The sequence below is a fragment of the Protopterus annectens genome, chromosome 6.part1 (genome assembly GCF_019279795.1).
Source record: "Protopterus annectens isolate FY-2018-M chromosome 6.part1, PAN1.0, whole genome shotgun sequence".
NCBI lineage: Eukaryota > Metazoa > Chordata > Ceratodontiformes > Protopteridae > Protopterus > Protopterus annectens.
Genome location: NC_056738.1, coordinates 485,716,143 through 485,735,329, shown reverse-complemented (window position 1 = coordinate 485,735,329; position 19,187 = coordinate 485,716,143). Strand labels below are relative to the sequence as shown.

General features: G+C 39.1%; 1 protein-coding gene across 1 annotated transcript in view; it reads right to left on the bottom strand.

Moving 5' to 3' along the window:
• The window catches only part of PIKFYVE (phosphoinositide kinase, FYVE-type zinc finger containing), a 3,858,188-nt gene that overhangs the window by 3,572,790 nt on the left and 266,211 nt on the right, over nt 1-19,187 (bottom strand). The window contains 1 exon segment of the mRNA XM_044075403.1: nt 8,819-9,337. Coding sequence (XP_043931338.1) covers nt 8,819-9,337 — 519 coding nt within the window.

Sequence of the window (19,187 nt, the reverse complement as noted above, 5' to 3'; positions counted from 1 at the left end):
TCCCTCAGATTGGGTGGAACATCTGGAAGGGCCTTTTTTGACTGCAAGGGGGACTGATGGAAGGGAATTTTGTAACCTCCGGACATAATGGATAGTACCCATCTGTCTCGTTAAATTTTGCCAGGCTTTTGGGTACAGCGAACGTCTTCCCCCGACTGCCTCCAGAGGTGAGCAGCCGGGCAACCACTCAGGGATGCTGGAAGGACTTGCCAGAGAAGGATTCTCTGTCACCATGGTTCTGCGGACCCCCTCTGCCATAAGGGCGGCGTCTGTTATTGTTGTTTCCCCCTCTGCCTCTGGAGGAAAAAAATCACCACGTGCGTCAGGCAAGGATCCCTGGGATTTCCGGAACCACATCTTCCCACTCTTCTGACCCTTGGGGTAAGGTCTAGAGGGAGTGGAAAACTGGTCTCCCATGGCAGAGAGAGTCTTGCCTTCTTGCTCACACCTGGTCAACGTGTCTCACCTGAGGCCCAAAGAAAAAGGAGCCAAAGGGAGTATTGGTGAAGGACGCTTGAAAGGGTTCCGCAAACTGACAGCCGCATCCAAGCAGGTCTCCTGAGGGCCACACCTGTGCCAGCGGCTCTGCTCACTCCATCGGTTGCGTAGAAAATCAGCCTCATGGAGGAGTCGACTATGGAATTAAGAGTCGCCAACTGGGAAGCTACTTTAGCTTGTACTCCCTCAGCTGTAGGATCTTGAAGGGTATCTCCAAGCTCTTTCAGGAGATCCCTTTGAAGACGAGTAAAATGACAGACAGTTCAGGGACCTCATTGAGAAGGTCACTGAAGCAACCATTCACTTTCCGTATCTGTCCATCGTCTGAGACTCTGTTAGGGGGATGAACAGATGAAGTTTCTGCCAACTCTTTCTTGGTGGCTGCTGTTACCACCATGGCATCAACGGGCACACCTTTGGAAAGGAATTGCTTATCCTGGGGGGCTGTAATAACTTGTTAGGTCTCCTCGGAGTTGGTTCCACAGTGTCTGGAGCTGACCAAGCCTTTCGAGGCACCACAGACACGAGTGGGTCGAAAGGAGGAGAACCCAGGAGGTGGAAGGTCGGGAACCAAATGCATCCATGAATACAGACTCATCCTCGGTAGGGGCTAGGGAAGTCCAGTTCCCCCTCTGCCTAAGCATTTCAAGGATGTCCGAAAAGGAAACATCTTTGGAGGGAGACCTCGGGGACACTTCAGAAGTGACAGACTCAGGGAAGTCAATGTGCTTCCTCTTGCACTTCTTCCAAGGGGGCTCCTCTGAGTGATCAGGGGAGGCCTCAGAAGAAGAGGGAACACCCAATGGGGTGTCGTGGGGCATCGGTTCCCTATGTTCAGGGTCTGGAGGAGGAGCAGAGGTTGGCACAGACACTATGGGGGACGGAGCCGATGGAGCTGGTAGTGGAGCTGTTTCGGGAGACAGCACACTCCGCATGACCTCGAAGGCATCTCAACCTAGAGGCAGAGAAAGCTCCCGTTCTGAAGAAATAGGAATCTTTTTCCACGCCGAGGGCGAAGGCTCCGAGGCTGATGTTGGAGCAGAGCTCACCTGCGCCGAAGCTCCGAAGGGGAGAATGGGGTTAGACAAGGGTCAGATGCCACTCCTTCCCTTGGAACTGACAAGAGAGCCCTGGCGTCCAGATTCCTCGATAGAAGGAACAATCTAGGTAATCGGAGCCAAAGGAGAGATGGTTGTTGGAGCCTACGGTTCCACTACCCACACACCAATGATCTCTGGCTCCAAACTCAATGCAGTCGGAGGAGGAATAGAAATAGAGGCAGTTGGAGCACACACCTGTTGAGGTGGGCTGGATAGTAATTTAGCTAATGCCAGTGACTTAAGCAACCTACTTACTACCATCTCCACATCATGATCCGAAAGCCTAGAGAATCGAGAGGAGTGTGAAGAATGGTGGCTACGTTCACTTTGTAATAATGGTGACTGAGGCGCCGAGTGGATGGACTCTACAGAAGGGGACCTCAGTCTCTTATGACTCCGTGATGGCGCCGAAACATCTGATGGAGCTGGAGGCGTTGTCTTGTCGGTGCCAGCCAGATCCGACATACTTGGTTGTTTCAGTACAGGAGTCTGCTCCGAAGGTGGAGCCGATGGTTTAACAGATTTAGGGGGTTTCACTGGCTGAGAACTCTTTGCTGGTGAATCCTGAGGCTTCAATAATCCCCGAAGGATTAATTTGTTTTTGCGCTCCTGCAGGACCCTTGGACTAAAGGTGTGGCAAATAGAACAAGAGTCCTGCAGGTAAACAGCACCCAAATAATAAACGCAACTAGTGTGCCAATCTGTCAGAGACCTTTTCTGACAGCATGAGTCACACTTTTTGAAGCCAGAAACTTTTGTATCCTTGGACATAACTCTACCACCACAACACAATCCAAGTACCACAATACAGACAAAAAATCTCTACAGTACTAAACGAACACAACAGTTTTTTTTTTTTTTTTTTTTTTATATACAGTAAAAAGGAAGGGAGGGAGAGCCTCTAAGTTAAACGGCTGTCCTAAGGGAGGGGGGGGGTAGAACTCTCTAATTTAAGCAAGTTCTTAAGAAATAAAGGGACTGCGGAAAGAAGCGACATCCACAAACACCCACAGAAAATAAAACTATAACGGGAAGTATACACTAGTTTTAAGAAGTTTAAACAAATATAATTATATAAATATACAAAAAGTATACTAGCCCGAGTCAGAAACAACACACCTCGTAGCTGAAGCGGCAAACGAGATCTGGGTAGCTGTCGCTAGGCATCATGGGATAAGGGGTAGCATCGAGCCAGTAAACAGCTCTCGAGCTATTGAAGATGGCAGAGTCGTAGCCGAGGATCGGCTCCGATCCCAAACAGCAAGAACAAAGGCGACATAGACAACTTAACATCATATGTTCTGGGAGTGTGGTGGTTTGGCAGACTAAGGGTTTCCTGTGGGATGCAATTTCAGAGATGCTGGGTGGGTGGATCGGTGTGATGAGGGAGATGATTTTTTTTGTCAGTGATACAGAATTGGAATTGCCTATACATGGTAAGGCCTTGCTGTGTCTAATTATGGTGGCTGCCAAAAAAAGCAATTACTAGAAAATGAAAATAAAAATGTAAATCAAGTATATTAGAAGTAGTGAATATATTAACAGAGAAAAAAAAATGGAATCAAGATCTTTAGAAAAGGGTAGGAGCAAACTACACAGGAGAAAAAATAGGAATTGTGGGAACAATACATACACGGGAGAAATGAGGTTTAAAAGAAAGCAGGACTTTATGGGCGTGTAATGTTTAACTAAAAATGACTGGGTAGAATAAGTGGTGTATAATGTTTGCAACTGGGAGTGTGTCAGTATGGTTTGTTATGTAAAATGCTTGCAACCAGGATTGCTTCAGTGTTTTTTTTTTTTTTATATAAATGTATGATTACTAAACCATCACTTCCAAAATAAGCAAAGATGCTTCTTGTTTAAAAATGGGGGGGGGGGGGTGGAATAATTTATGCAATGTTGCTTAGGTTACATGATATACAGCAATATAAGTGAAGTATAAATGTTTGTTAATGTTAATTTAGTACAGTTGATTACTTTTGTACAAGTGTAAATTTGTCTGTGTCACACGTGATAATTTAATAAAGATTTTTTTTTTAAACTTGTCAGACTGATTGTTATAGTTATCATGAACTATCTTGGATGTTCTCCTAATTATCCCTTTTGTAACAGCAACTTATGTTCTAGGCTCCACTAAAAAGTCTACCAATACTGTTTTTTTTTTTTTTTTTTTATTGCTTAGGATCCCCCTATTTCTTTCTCTGTGCCTATACTCTGATGTCAATCCTTGATAGGGAAGGCAATATCTAGTCTGCAGTTCAAATACATTCTTTGCCTCTTCCAATTCTATTACTTTTCCCTAATTAGTTTCTCCCAATACCTTGGTTCCTTTGCCACTTTTCTCCAATTCCATCTCCCTCTTGCCTATTGTCTGTATCTTTAATTACATTCATCCATATTGGCAGAAACTCCTTTCTCCACTCCCGTGTTGGCTTAGTTCTTAGAATACTTTCTGCTATTTTATGAATATAATATTCTGTATGGTTTACTGTTATTCTTTTTAAGGATCTGCATTCAAAATCCGTCTTTCCTTGTTTCAACATCATCTCTTTCCACTCTGACTTACAGTTTTCTGCTTGTGCTATGTACAGGAGCCTTAACTGTGTAGCGCTGAGATACCCCTTCAAATCTGGGAACCCCAAGCCACCTTGTTCTACTTGAAGAATCAGCTTATTCCATTTGACTTTTGCCATCTTCTCCTCCCAGATAAAATCCTTCAGCTCTTTATTTGCTATCCACAACTTATCTTCTGGGTGACAAAATTATGCCTGGCATGCGTATAAAACTAAAGGGACTAATCATTTTAACTGCTTGTACCTTGCTATCCATATCCATAAAATAAAGCTTCCAATTTCTCAGTTTTTGTACTCTCTTTTGTTTAGTCTTTCCACATATCCTTAGCTAGGACAACAGAATCTTTTTTAATCCATACTCCCAAATACTTCATTTTATCATGTCCCTTAAATATGGATATTGCTGAACCAATCTGGGTGTGGGTACATAGTTTACAGCTATTGCCTTTGTTTTAACTTCATTAATTTCGTATCCAGAAAGAGTCAAAATGTTCCACAACACTGAATGTCATTTTCTGGTTTTAGCAGGTATAAAATAATATCATCTGCAAATAATGCTAGCTTTTCTTGACTACCATATCAATTATATCCTTGAATTTTCAAGTCTCCTTGTTTTCTTTGCCAATGGTTCTAAATATAATGCAAATAAAGGGAAAAGAAAACATCCATGCCTGGTTTTCTGCTCAAACAGAAATTACAGAGGAACCCACTGATCCTGCATATATCCTCCTAATCAATCTTATAATTTTATCAGGGAATACAAATGCTTCCATTGCCCTACTCATAAAATCCAAGCTTACTCTGTCAAATGCTTTCTCTGCATCAAGACCCACCAACAAACGCGGTATTTTCTTGCATTCTGCTTTCCTCTGGAATGTTCCTTTAATGTTGTCAAATGTTTGCCTCTCCTTTACAAAACCACACTGATCCATCAATTTTGCCAACACCCTTGCCATTATAAACAAACACTTTACAATCATGGTTTAGAATTAAAATGGGCCTATATAAAGTTGGATCTGGTGGATCTTTACCCTCTTTAGGTATTATAGCCACCATTTTCTTCCAGGATTTTGCTGCTTCTCCTACACTTAACATACTGTTAAACAAAACCTTCCAGATTTTTATCAGTAGTGCAATTTGAGTCAACAATTGAGAAGAAATTGGTAATATGGTAGCTTTGGCAATTAGGAAGAAAACTTATGGTAGTGGGTCAAATGCTGCACATGGATCTCAATTATTCAGATGCAGCTTTTTAATGTCAGCTGCAGTTTCTGAATATGATTATAGACTGCAGGAGACAAACTGAAGTTAAGGCCATTTTCCCCAGCCGTTTCAAAAGTTTTTTTTCAGAAAAGTGATGATTTTTACAAATAGCCATGAACCTGATTACCACCAGGGTCATTACAAGCCTAGCCGTGTAACGCAACCCAGTGCTGGCCCAGAGTTCCTTGGACACCTATTTGGTCTGATATGGTAGTAAAAAGGTAGCTAAAGCTTATGTGGGGGGTATATTAGTTGTGGATTAACTTATTTACCATCGACCTCTGTTCCAGAGACATTGGGGCCAGACCAGGGATGAATTTGAGACTTCCCATCCAATGATCAATGTTTTTTTGAAAAGGGTCAGGGATGAACTCTCCTTCATGCAGATGGGGAGCTTATTCTACAGTGGAGGGATGCTTTCAGAGACATACTTGTCTCTCCAGCATGTTTTATTTATGCTGCAGGCAAAGTTCAGGTCCTTGGATCTAGTGTTTCTGGTGCCGTTTGTTTTGCATACGTGAAAAAGATCCATCAAAGCTGGATAAGAGGATGCCTTACATGCAAGGCACAGACCACTTTTCAGTAACCTGTAGGACACAGTTCACATACAGGGCATTAAAGCAATCTGTGTAGGACAAGGTATTCATACCACGGATTCTCCAGCTGAGGGACCTATGAAGGTGCATCAACTTTTGCAAATGTCTAGTTAGACACATGACAAAGAGGGCATTGTACTCATTGATGCATCCAATAAGGGCTAAGTAGAGTGAGACCTTAACTGCATTGGACCTGGATGCCATACCCCTGCTTATGAGTTGGGCGGCACAGAATGATTTTTCTTACTATCTTGGCTACATGTTGGGCAAAGGCCAGATTAACTCTTAGGAGTGTTTTATCAATGTAGTAATTTGCCTGGGTGGATGATTTACCAAAAGGCACTATAATGCAATTCTTCTAGTTTACGAACATAAAAAATAGCAACCAACAGCGTGAGCAAAACAATGAAGGAGCACACAAATACCATCAACAGCTATTCAGCTAAAATATAATATCCAAAACAGTTCGATATGTAGAAAATCCTTCAGTTAAAACTAAATAAATGGAAATAATCCACGTAAATAAAATAAGTAAAAATTTATTGGTGCACCTCAGGTTAGCGCTTTCGGCATAAGCTTCATCGGACCTGAGTAATAAAGTCATGTAAACTGTTTAAATACCTTACAAAGCGGGAAAATGCACTTAATTACATTAATTTAAACTCAATTGGCTAATCAAACGATAGCCACTAATAACCCATAATACAACAATTTCTACATGAACTAAAACTATTGATTTATGCATTTATACTTAAGGAACATTTCTATTTTTCATTTTTCATAAAAACAATTACATAAAAACAATTATGTAATTTATGCACTTTTGCTTTACTTTATATATAAAAAAAACCAAATTCACTTTTCATAAAAACAATTACTTAAAAACCATTACATAGACCATGCATACTTCTTTAATGCATAATAGTATGTTATGTATTTATTGACTAATGAAATTCCTTATATATTTATATAATATCAACATATTATGTACATGTACACAAATGAGCATGTTCTCTGTATGCACATGTTTAAACATTTTATTAGCATTTAAATTTTAATTATTAATTATTAAATTTCAATTTTTAATTTTCAATTTTCTCATTTTTAAAAAGGGTTTTATTGGTACTTTACCATTTAGACCAGGGGCTCTATCAGCTCTTAACCTTATGATCCACGTTGTTTCTCTTGATTCCGTAAATGTACCTATATCTCCCCCTCTGACATTAGCATATATTCTTTCCAAAATCCTAAATCTAAAGGAATGTTCAGGTCCACTATTAGTAACTGTGCCCTTTCTGATGTGGTATGCGTGCTCCCGCATCCTATCCCTAAGGCTTCTATTAGTTTTGCCAATATAGAATGCGGGGCACGTTATGCATTGGGCCAAATAAACTACATTTTGAGACATACAATTTCCTGTGGTGAATGCTTTCAAACTTCCTAAACCTGTGGGATGAATAAATACTTCTTCTGAATCTATGAATGAACAAAAATTACATGAATTACATGGGGAGGTAATATTTGGCCCTTCAGATTTCTCAAATTAATTTTCCGACCGATTACATAATAACATGTTAAGGTTCTTTTTATTTTTATATATGAACCTCGGGCTATCTCGTACAAGTGGTTTAATTTTAGGGTCTACCAATAAGATATGCCAGTGGGTTCTAATAATGTCTTTAATACTCCCTACATCAGATGTATAAAAAATGGGGTATCCAATTTTTTTCTCTTTTATCTACAGTATCTTGTACTTCTAAGGATTCTGGTACATAATTCGAAAAATAAGGAGCAGCTGCTCCATTTCTTAGTTGGTAAGAATCTATCATACTACTGTCCAAATCTAAATCCTTGTAACCACGTTCTTTTAACCTCTGCCTAAGGTCAGACAACTTTTCATGATATTCTAGGTCACTAGGGGTATATCTTGACAATCGCATTGTTTGCCCCCGAATTATATTTCGGTATATATACCCTGGATGCATACTTTCACGGTGGAGTAGCATATTCTTATGACAAGGCTTTCTATATAGGCATGTATTAATCATACCATTTTCCAACTTTTCAACATATATATCCAAAAATGGAATTTTTACTTTAGAAAATTCAACTGTAAATTTTAGAAAGTGGGTAGAGGAATTCATGTCTCTAACAAATTCTACTAACTCTTGGGAGGTACCAGTCCATAAGAAAAATAAATCATCTACAAAACGCCTGTAGAAGGGGACTAACTTGATGTACTGGTTCATTTTAAACATGTACATATGTTCCCATTCGGCCATAACTAGGTTGGCGTAGCTATTGGCACATGATGTGCCCATAGCTACGCCATCCCTCTGTAAAAATATCTTTTTACAAAAACAGAACACATTTGATTCCAAAACTACTTCCAAAAAACTTGTTATAAGTTCTATAGTAGCCTCTGTAAAATTTGAGGTCCTTTTTAAATAACCACTGACCATTTCTATACCAGTAGAGTTAGGTATAACCGTAAATAAGGACTGAACGTCCATTGTAACAAAAGTATATTCTTCATGTTCTAACTTTGAATTAAGAAACTTATAAAGATCCAGTAAAAATTGTTTGGTGTCTCTTAATATATAATTGTTACGATTTACTACTGGTCTAAGTCTATATTCAACATACACTGAGAAAGGTTCAGTACTCCATCCCCTACTTGCAACAATAGGTCTAAAAGGAGGATTCACCCTATCCTTGTGGATTTTGGGGAGTCCTTGTATTACAGGTATGAGTGGAGACTGTACATCCAAAAATTGAAACATACTATAATCAATAATTTCACTTTTTAGAAGGTCTAACAACATATTATGTATCCTAACTATAATAGGTTTAACATCTTCTATTGCCAATGGGATACAAGAACCAGTATCACCAAGCATAAAATCCATATCCCTATTATATCTCACTGTATCCATAATAACCAATCCACTCCCTTTGTCTGCTGGTTTTAGAACTATGTTAAAGTTATTACGTAATCCCTTCAAAGCTTGTCTTTCTTTAAATGTGAGATTAAATGATTTCTTTTTATTTGAAACATTTTCCTGACCTAAACGGTAGAGGTCATCTTCTACCAATTTACTAAAAGCTGCTATCAGAGGCTGAACAAGTGGAACATAAGTGCTGGGTTTCCTTATTTCTTGTGTTGTGACTATATCTCTGTCTTGAAACTCAATTTTTAATGACAAATTATGAATAAATAATTTAAAATCACGTAAAGTTTCATCAGGTTTACTAAATGTAGTGGGAATAAATGTGAGTCCTTTTGAAAGGACTCTTAGTTCATCTATTGTCAAATTATATCCAGATAAATTATAAACTATGTTGTTTTCTTCACTCCCCACATCTTCTTGATACTCTGAGTTTGTACATGGTCGGGGGAGAATTTCCTTTTCTGTCACCCCCGACTCATGGAACGTGTTCTCCCTTCTCTGGTAATAGATCTGATTGGGAAAGGGTGTTCTTTATTAAACATCTGGGATGTTTAATAAAGAACACCCTTTCCCAATCAGATCTATTACCAGAGAAGGAGAATGTTCCATGAGTCGGGCGACAGAAAAGGAAATTCTCCCACCATGTACAAACTCAGAGTATCAAGAAGATGTGAGGAAAACAACATAGTTTATAATTTATCTGGATATAATTTGACAATAGATGAACTAAGAGTCCTTTCAAAAGGACTCACATTTATTCCCACTACATTTAGTAAACCTGATGAAACTTACGGATTTTAAATTATTTATTCGTAATTTGTCATTAAAAATTGAGTTTCAAGACAGAGATATAGTCACAACACAAGAAATAAGGAAACCCAGCACTTATGTTCCACTTGTTCAGCCTCTGATAGCAGCTTTTAGTAAATTGGTAGAAGATGACCTTTGGGTCAGGAAAATGTTTCAAATAAAAAGAAATCATTTAATCTCACATTTAAAGAAAGACAAGCTTTGAAGGGATTACGTAATAACTTTAACATAGTTCTAAAACCAGCAGACAAAGGGAGTGGATTGGTTATTATGGATACAGTGAGATATAATAGGGATATGGATTTTATGCTTGGTGATACTGGTTCTTATATCCCATTGGCAATAGAAGATGTTAAACCTATTATAGTTAGGATACATAATATGTGTTAGACCTTCTAAAAAGTGAAATTATTGATTATAGTATGTTTCAATTTTTGGATGTACAGTCTCCACTCATACCTGTAATACAAGGACTCCCCAAAATCCACAAGGATAGGGTGAATCCTCCTTTTAGACCTATTGTTGCAGGTAGGGGATGGAGTACTTAACCATTCTCAGTGTATGTTGAATATAGACTTAGACCAGTAGTAAATAGTAACAATTATATATTAAGAGACACCAAACAATTTTTACTGGATCTTTATAATTTTCTTAATTCAAAGTTAGAACATGAAGAATATACTTTTGTTACAATGGACGTTCAGTCCTTATTTACGGTTATACCTAACTCTACTGGTATAGAAATGGTCAGTGGTTATTTAAAAAGGACCTCAAATTTTACAGAGGCTACTATAGAACTTATAACAAGTTTTTTGGAAGTAGTTTTGGAATCAAATCTTTCTGTTTTGGTAAAAAGATATTTTTACAGAGGGATGGCGTAGCTATGGGCACATCATGTGCCAATAGCTACGCCAACCTAGTTATGGCCGAATGGGAACATATGTACAGGTTTAAAATGAACCAGTACATCAAGTTAGTCCCCTTCTACAGGCGTTTTGTAGATGATTTATTTTTTCTTATGGACTGGTACCTCTCAAGAGTTAGTAGAATTTGTTAGAGACATGAATTCCTCTACCCACTTTCTAAAATTTACAGTTGAATTTTCTAAAGTAAAAATTCCATTTTTGGATATATATGTTGAAAAGTTGGAAAATGGTATGATTAATACAGGCCTATATAGAAAGCCTTGTCATAAGAATATGCTACTCCACCGTGAAAGTATGCATCCAGGGTATATATACCGAAATATAATTCGGGGGCAAACAATGAGATTGTCAAGATATACCCCTAGTGACCTAGAATATCATGAAAAGTTGTCTGACCTTAGGCAGAGGTTATAAGAACGTGGTTACAAGGATTTAGATTTGGACAGTAGTATGATAGATTCTTACCAACTAAGAAATGGAGCAGCTGCTCCTTATTTTTCGAATTATGTACCAGAATCCTTAGAAGTACAAGATACTGTAGATAAAAGAGAAAAAATTGGATACCCCATTTTTTATACATCTGATGTAGGGAGTATTAAAGACATTATTAGAACCCACTGGCATATCTTATTGGTAGACCCTAAAATTAAACCACTTGTACGAGATAGCCCGAGGTTCATATATAAAAATAAAAAGAACCTTAAGAGGTTATTATGTAATCGGTCGGAAAATGAATTTGAGAAATCTGAAGGGCCAAATATTACCTCCCCATGCAATTCATGTAATTTTTGTTCATTCATAGATTCAGAAGAAGTATTTATTCATCCCACAGGTTTAGGAAGTTTTAAAGCATTCACCACAGGAAATTGTATGTCTCAAAATGTGGTTTATTTGGCCCAATGCATAACGTGCCCCGCATTCTATATTGGCAAAACTAATAGAAGCCTTAGGGATAGGATGCAGGAGCACGCATACCACATCAGAAAGGGCACAGTTACTAATGCTTTGGCTAAGCATGTTATAGATAGTGGACCTGAACATTCCTTTAGATTTAGGATTTTGGAAAGAATATATGCTAATGTCAGAGGGGGAGATATAGGTACATTTACGGAATCAAGAGAAACAACGTGGATCATAAGGTTAAGAGCTGATAGAGCCCCTGGTCTAAATGGTAAAGTACCAATAAAACCCTTTTTAAAAATGAGAAAATTGAAAATTAAAAATTGAAATTTAATAATTAATAATTAAAATTGAAATGCTAATAAAATGTTTAAACAAGTGCATACAGAGAACATGCTCATTTGTGTACATGTACATAATATGTTGATATTATATAAATATATAAGGAATTTCATTAGACAATAAATACATAACATACTATTATGCATTAAAGAAGTATGCATGGTCTATGTAATGGTTTTTAAGTAATTGTTTTTATGAAAAGTGAATTTGGTTTTTTTTATATAAAGTAAAGCAAAAGTGCATAAATTACATAATTGTTTTTATGTAATTGTTTTTATGAAAAATGAAAAATAGAAATGTTCCTTAAGTATAAATGCATAAATCAATAGTTTTAGTTTATGTAGAAATTGTTGTATTATGGGTTATTAGTGGCTATCGTTTGATTAGCCAATTGAGTTTAAATTAATGTAATTAAGTGCATTTTCCCGCTTTGTAAGGTATTTAAACAGTTTACATGACTTTATTACTCAGGTCTGATGAAGCTTATGCCGAAAGCGCTAACCTGAGGTGCACCAATAAATTTTTACTTATTTTATTTACGTGGATTATTTCCATTTATTTCGTTTTAACTGAAGGATTTTCTACATATCGAACTGTTTTGGATATTATATTTTAGTTGAATAGCTGTTGATGGTATTTGTGTGCTCCTTCATTGTTTTGCTCACGCTGTTGGTTGCTATTTTTTATATTCGGATACTCCATTTGATTGCAACAGCGAGGGCATTAACTCCGTGTGGGTCCCATTGTGTTACAATTCTTCTAGTTTAGTTTTAATCTGTGGCTTTGGCATCAGTCATTTTGTTGTGTTGGACTCTTTTGCAGGATGTTGCTTTTGTGGGGAGAATGTAGAATTACCTCCCAATTTGCATTCATCTGTAATCATGATGAGCCAGAGGCCTATGACATTAGCCTCTACTTCCAAGAAGTAGATGCCAAAGAGGTGAAAACCCAAAATGGAGCCCTGGGGTCCTCTGCTGGTGACCTGTCTCCTGGTGCAGGTGGTCTCACCAGCACTGACTTCTTGGGTCCTACCTGTGAGCCAGCCAAGGATCCAGGGAGCTACATGGCAGATTTATGCATAGTTCTGAGAGTTTGTCAACAGTACCTGAGTGGATTACTGTACAAAATGCCTTGGTCAGGTCAAAACAGGCAGTATGCACAGTTCTTTCATCCATAGCCTTGGTGACCTTCTCAAAGAAGTATATGAGGTTGAGCAGGCAAGACCTTCCCTTAAAGACAAACTGGGATGGTTCCAATGTCTGTACTTTGCCAATGCCCTTGTTGACCATTTCCATGATTAGTTCAGTGGCTTTGCATATCAGATTTCTCAGACGGATAGGTCTGTAGTTCCTGCTGTCAGCTGATGGTCCCACCCTTATGAAGAGGGACCACTATAGCCTTCCAATCACCTGGCACATAACCTGTTTTGAGGCTGTAGTTGAGGAGTGCCTTCAGGGCCCACTGAAGCAGTGTTTATGGCCTTATCAAACAGCACCAGGACCTGCTCCCTGTTGACAGTTTGCTATGCTAGAAGGGCTGAGTGTTGCCTTTAAGGTTCCTGACACTGCTGAAGACCTTGCGATTGTCCTTGGTCTGGGAGACCATCCAGATCTCATAACTGGCCTTGTTGGACTTTATTGGACCTCTTAGTTTACAGTTTAGTTGAATCAGAAAGTTCTTGTCTCTATGAGCTGCTCATTCTTATTCTGGCCATGACTTTCTTTCCTTTTATGCACCCCATTAAGGTAAGGATTCCACTAGTGGGGTTTGTTTTTACTGTTCAATCTGGGCTTGCTTGTGGTAAGTATGACAGCCTCAATGCAGCCATCAACATGTTTTTAAAGTCCATGTAAATAATTCTGCATAGGTGGTTTTGTCGTCGGGATTTGGGGGAGCTGTAAATTGTGACAAACTGCCAGTTAATAGGAATTATTCTAAAGCAAACTACATCCTAACAGTTAAGGGTTTAATTGGGTTTTCAGAGCTGCTTTTTATTTTGAGGGAGAGAGCTTTGTGGTCGGACCTCACCAATGAGTACGTGAAGCAAGGGAGTGCAACACTCAACCTCTGAACGAGTGCAAACAAACAGTCAGAGAAGTTTAAAGTAATTTAAAGCTTACTTTAATAAAATGGAAAAAAAAAACACAAACATTAATGGTTTTCGTTCCTCATGGTGGACTTCATCAGAATACTGAATAAGGGAACCTACTTCATTAAATACCCTTTGCTCAATAATTAAAAAACTTAATTAAAATTAATTGAAATTAAAGAAACAGGACTGTCTAAAACAGTTACCAAGTTCCAGGCTGTCAATACAAACATGAAAAATATATACAGAAATATAATTATTGGATGCCAACAATTATTTACAAAAAAACGTACACAAAATAATAATACATGTACATAAAAAAACATTAAAAAACACACTTAAAGTTTAAATATGTGCAATAAATACATTTGTTATTGATAAACAAAAATTTTAGAAATAAAATACATTTAGAATTTCATAGACCTTAACTTTAGTGCAGGGAACAACACTATACTGTCATTAAACCCAGGGATTGTGGCTGCATCTAATCTAAGTTGCCAAATTAACACTCTGTACTCCAAAAAAAATCCAAGTTACCACCCTTTGAATCGTTCTCTACAATGTCTATAATACCAAACAAACTTTAATATTTGCCACATGCACCAATGTGTCTAGCTAGGGTGTTGCTAAGATTCTTTTTACTTAGACTTGTACTAGTATATCCTTGTTCTCAAAGCCTTTTCTGTTTTACCTATACAAAAAGCATTACACCCAGAGCAAGTAGCTATTACACTATACCCTTTGTCTCACAGCTACCAGTCTTAAACACTCGAGTTCATACTATTGTTCAATTTAATACTCAAGTCTTTGTTTTAAGCACACTGTCTACAGAAGCGGCACTTAATAGTGCTTTTCTTTATCATTACATTTTTCTTCAGATTTTGTCCCTCCAATAATTTTTTTTTTTAATTAAATGTTTTATTGATAAATAGGGGCTCATTACCTACAATCTTATATTTCCCTTCAAAAAGTTGCAGTTCCCTTTTAAAATATTTTTAAAATCTCCAGAATTCTCATTATAGGTTACTACACAGACCCTACAAAAACCTATACCATGTGAAAAATGTGTTGGGGGTTTCATCTGTAATCACTTCCAATCCTTCAACTACTAGTGGTTTAAATTTTATACCCCATAAACCACTTATTTCTGCAATAATTTCCTGAACCAAAGATCCAGGATAACCCCTTTCTACAAACATTTTTTTTCAAAATGTTCATTTCCCCTTCCAAATCATTGTAACAAAGTCAGCCTTGCCACACTTGTGCAATGACCTGTACTAAATTTTCTTAAACACAAATGGATGTAAGCTTGCAAAATGCAGGTAAGAATTACTGAAAGTGGGCTTTTGATAGACTTCAGTTTTAAAATCGAACCTAGTTTGTTCTAACTTGACATCTAGGTAGGTGATAATGTCTCTATTAAAATTGTAAGTACATTTTTAAAAAAGTGTTCTATTCATGTAAAAATTCTCTAAAATTTTTACTTTACTGTCAGGATCATCACATAAAATAAATATATTGTCTAAAACGCTCAGATACAACAAACTTAAAATATTCAGAAGTAAAAAAGTACAGTTGTGTACACTTACCCTAAACGTAGATGTTCAGAAGTAAAAAAAAGTACAGTTGTGTACACTTGCCATAAAAGTAGAGGTTTGAGAGTATTCACTGTTGCAGTCATAACACTAGGGTTATCTACCTGCAGGTAGCCCTCAGTCGGCCCGAATACCAGAGTCTTTGGATTTCTGCATTGGATGCTGTCGCTTCTTCCATGATGTCAGGTCGTCAGGGGTATAAAACAGGCAGCCGACGTCATTACCTCAGTTTTTATTGCCCCAGATGTCAGGTGCCCCCCTAATGGGAAGCAATTAAACATAAAAGCACAAAGATATACCTCCAACAAAAAAGCAAATACACCAAAAAGGCTTGAGCATAGTAAAGGAAAGTAGAGGTATAGCCAAAAGAAGTTAGGGGGCTGGAGAGAGGGTAACCAGGACTGCAACACTGAATACACTCGAACATCTACATTTATGGTAAGTGTACACATCTGTACTATGTTCTTCATGTTTCACTGTTGCAGTCATTACATTTGGGTAGATTCCCAAAGCTATGGTTAGGAGGAGGAATTTAGACAGCATTAGGGCCAGCTATAAGGCCCTGCAAGACTGCAGTGGCAAAGTCAGCTCTGGATTTAAAGAAAATTGGCAAATGATAATGCTCGGTGAAAGTATGTACAGAACTCCAGGTAGCAGCTTCTAGGATGTCCCTGGTAGGGACGCCTCTGCGAAAGGCTGTAGAGGTAGATGCAGCCCTGGGGGATAGGTTTTCCATGGTGCCTATACCAGAAATGAATGCAATGGCTTATCCATTTAGAAATGGTTTGCTTTGAAATAGCCTTCCCCTCTGCCCCTGCAGCAAATGCCACCAGCAGTTGTTCAGATATCCTTTGAGGTTTAGTCCTGTCCAAGTAGAATTTAAGTTGTCTGTGCACATCTAAGGAATGCAGTATCCATTCCCCTTTATTCTGTGGCTTGGGAAAGAAGGTTGGCAAATGAATGGACTGATTAAGAGCCACACTGGATACCACCTTGGGCATGAAGGATGGATTGGTTCTGAGGGACACCCTGTCTGCATGAAAGATGATGAAAGGCTCCACTGCCATAAAGGCCTGTAATTCAGATACCCTTCTAGCTGAAGTGATTGCTAAAAGGAAAGCTGTTTTCCAATAAATAAATTTTAAGTCCGCAGTAGCAGCTGGCTCGAAATGAGGTAGAGTGAGTTTCTCCAAAACAAAGCTAAGGTCCCAGGCTGGGGTTGGAGCTCTCCTGGGTGGTCTCAAATTTTTGGCCCCTCTGAGGAACTGCTTGAGCAGTGGCTGAAAGAAGAGGGGAGGTTCTATGCTACAATGAGCTGAAATGGCTGAGGCGTGGATTTTAATGGAAGAAAAAGACAGGCCCTTGTGAAGCATCTCAGTTAAGTACTGTAAAATCTGAGGCAAATTGGGCGCTGCTGTGCTTATCCCTTGAGATAGATTCCAGGCACAGAATCTTTTCCATTTTTCAGCATAAGATTTTCTAGTACTAGGCCTCCTTGCCTCTAAAATGATATCCATCACAGGTTTACTGAGGGATGGTAGAGGAGAGATTATCTAATTAGCCAGGCTGCAAGGTTCAGTGTTAGAAGCTGAGGGGGGAAGAATCTGGTTCTCCGGCTGAGACAACAGGGAAGGAGTCTGAGGCAGGTGTCATGGGGATAACTGACACACTGCGCAGGAGGGGGTACCAGTGTTGGTGTGGCCAGTCTGGAGCAATCAAAATCAAAATCATCCTTGGTTTGTCCTGTTTGATTTTTAGTAGTATTTGGAAAGCAGAGGCAGAGGGGGAAAGGCATAGATTGATAGGTTTTTCCAGCTGAAGGACAGAGCATCCACTTTCCAGGCTTGTTTGTGGGGAGTCCTTGTGCAACATTTGTCTAGTACAGGAGGAATAGCCGAAGACCTATACTGAGATAGGAGAAGGAGAAGGAAATCCCTAAGCCTTTTTTTAATCAGAAAAATCCTGGCTTTCCCAGTGGAAATGCTCTCTTAGAGTATGTAAGGTTTTCCCAAAAGAAAAATCCTCAGGAGGGGAAGCAGAGAGAATGGAATCCTCTGGATCAGAATCTTCATAAGTAGATAAGGGCAAATCCAGATCATCAGAGGAATCAGAAAAAACAGAATCCTGATCAGAAGATTCATAATCAACTTCAGTCCTATGCCTCTTAGAAGGGGGGGGGGGGGTTGGTACCCCTGATTAGAGTTATTAGATCTTTAGCCATTCTTATCATTTGTTGTATAGGCAAAGAGGCCTGAGCATCGGTTTTTTAGGCATGGATCTACATTTAGGCCTAAGTAAAGAAGGAGGTGTCGATTTAATTTGCAAGTCCTTAGGCCTGAATACACCCTCAGAAGCCAGTGCCTGCACAGTGGCTCCAGACCCATCCAAGGTAGAGACATCCGCAGATTTCATAGTTGAAGCATCTCGTGGCATACCGGACCCCGAATGGGTCTCAGAAGAAGCCTGCGAATCAGAAGTAGTGGGTATCAGGGGCTGTGAAAGCGCCTCACTGAGTACTGGCAAACTGGCGACTGGCTTAGGAGAAACATAGTCGGCGGTTTTGGACCTCGGCGGCCTGTCTCTGTCTTTACCTTTGCATTTTTTCATAATCCTGGTAGTCGGATGGCTAACAGATGACATTTCTAGATAATTAAACAGAGAACCGAAATATTTAGAGGCAAAAATATACAGACAACGGATAGTGCGCTGCTTAAATAAAGCACAAAACCGACAGCAAGGTACGTCGTGGTCAGGGCCTAGGCAAGGAATACAGTACTGTTGAAAATCTTTGAGGTATTTGCTTTCTACAAGTAATGCAATTATTAACTTTTACTGACATCGGTAAGGAGCAAGAAAAAGTTTCCCCAGGGAGTGGCTTTAGTTGAAGACTTGGTTCTGAAACTCGAAAACGAAAATTTCAGGAGTCTGCCAACCGGCACTTGCCAACTGCTTCTGCTTTGGGAACCGCACGGCAAGAAAGACTGATGTAATGTCGTCGGCTGCATGTTTTATACCCCTGACGATCTGACATCATGGAAGAAGGGACAGCAACCGACGCAGGACCCAAGACTTTGTTAATCAGGCCAACCGAGGGCTACCTGCAAGCAGATAGCCCAAATGTAATGACTGCAACAGTGAAACACGAAGAACATCTGATAGTGCATAGAGCCTGCCCTGAAGCGTAGATATTTTCTGCATGACTCCCTTTATGGGGATGTGCAGATAAGCTTCTTTTAAGTCTAGAGTGACTAACCAGGCATCCTTGGCTAGCACAGGGAGAAGCTGTTGCAGAGTAAGCATCTTGAATTTTGGGACCACCAGAAAGGTGTTGAGAGTTGATAGATAGGATCGGGCACCAAGAGCCCTCTTTTCTGGGCACCAGAAAAAGTCTGGAGTAGAAACCCTGCCCCCTTTGTTCTACTGGAACAGGTTGAATAGCTTGGATATTGAGCAGGGAAAGTACTTGCTTTTGAGCCTCTGTCAACTGGTTTGGAGGAAGGTCTGGAAACCCACTTGGGGTTGGCAGTGTATGAAAGTAGAA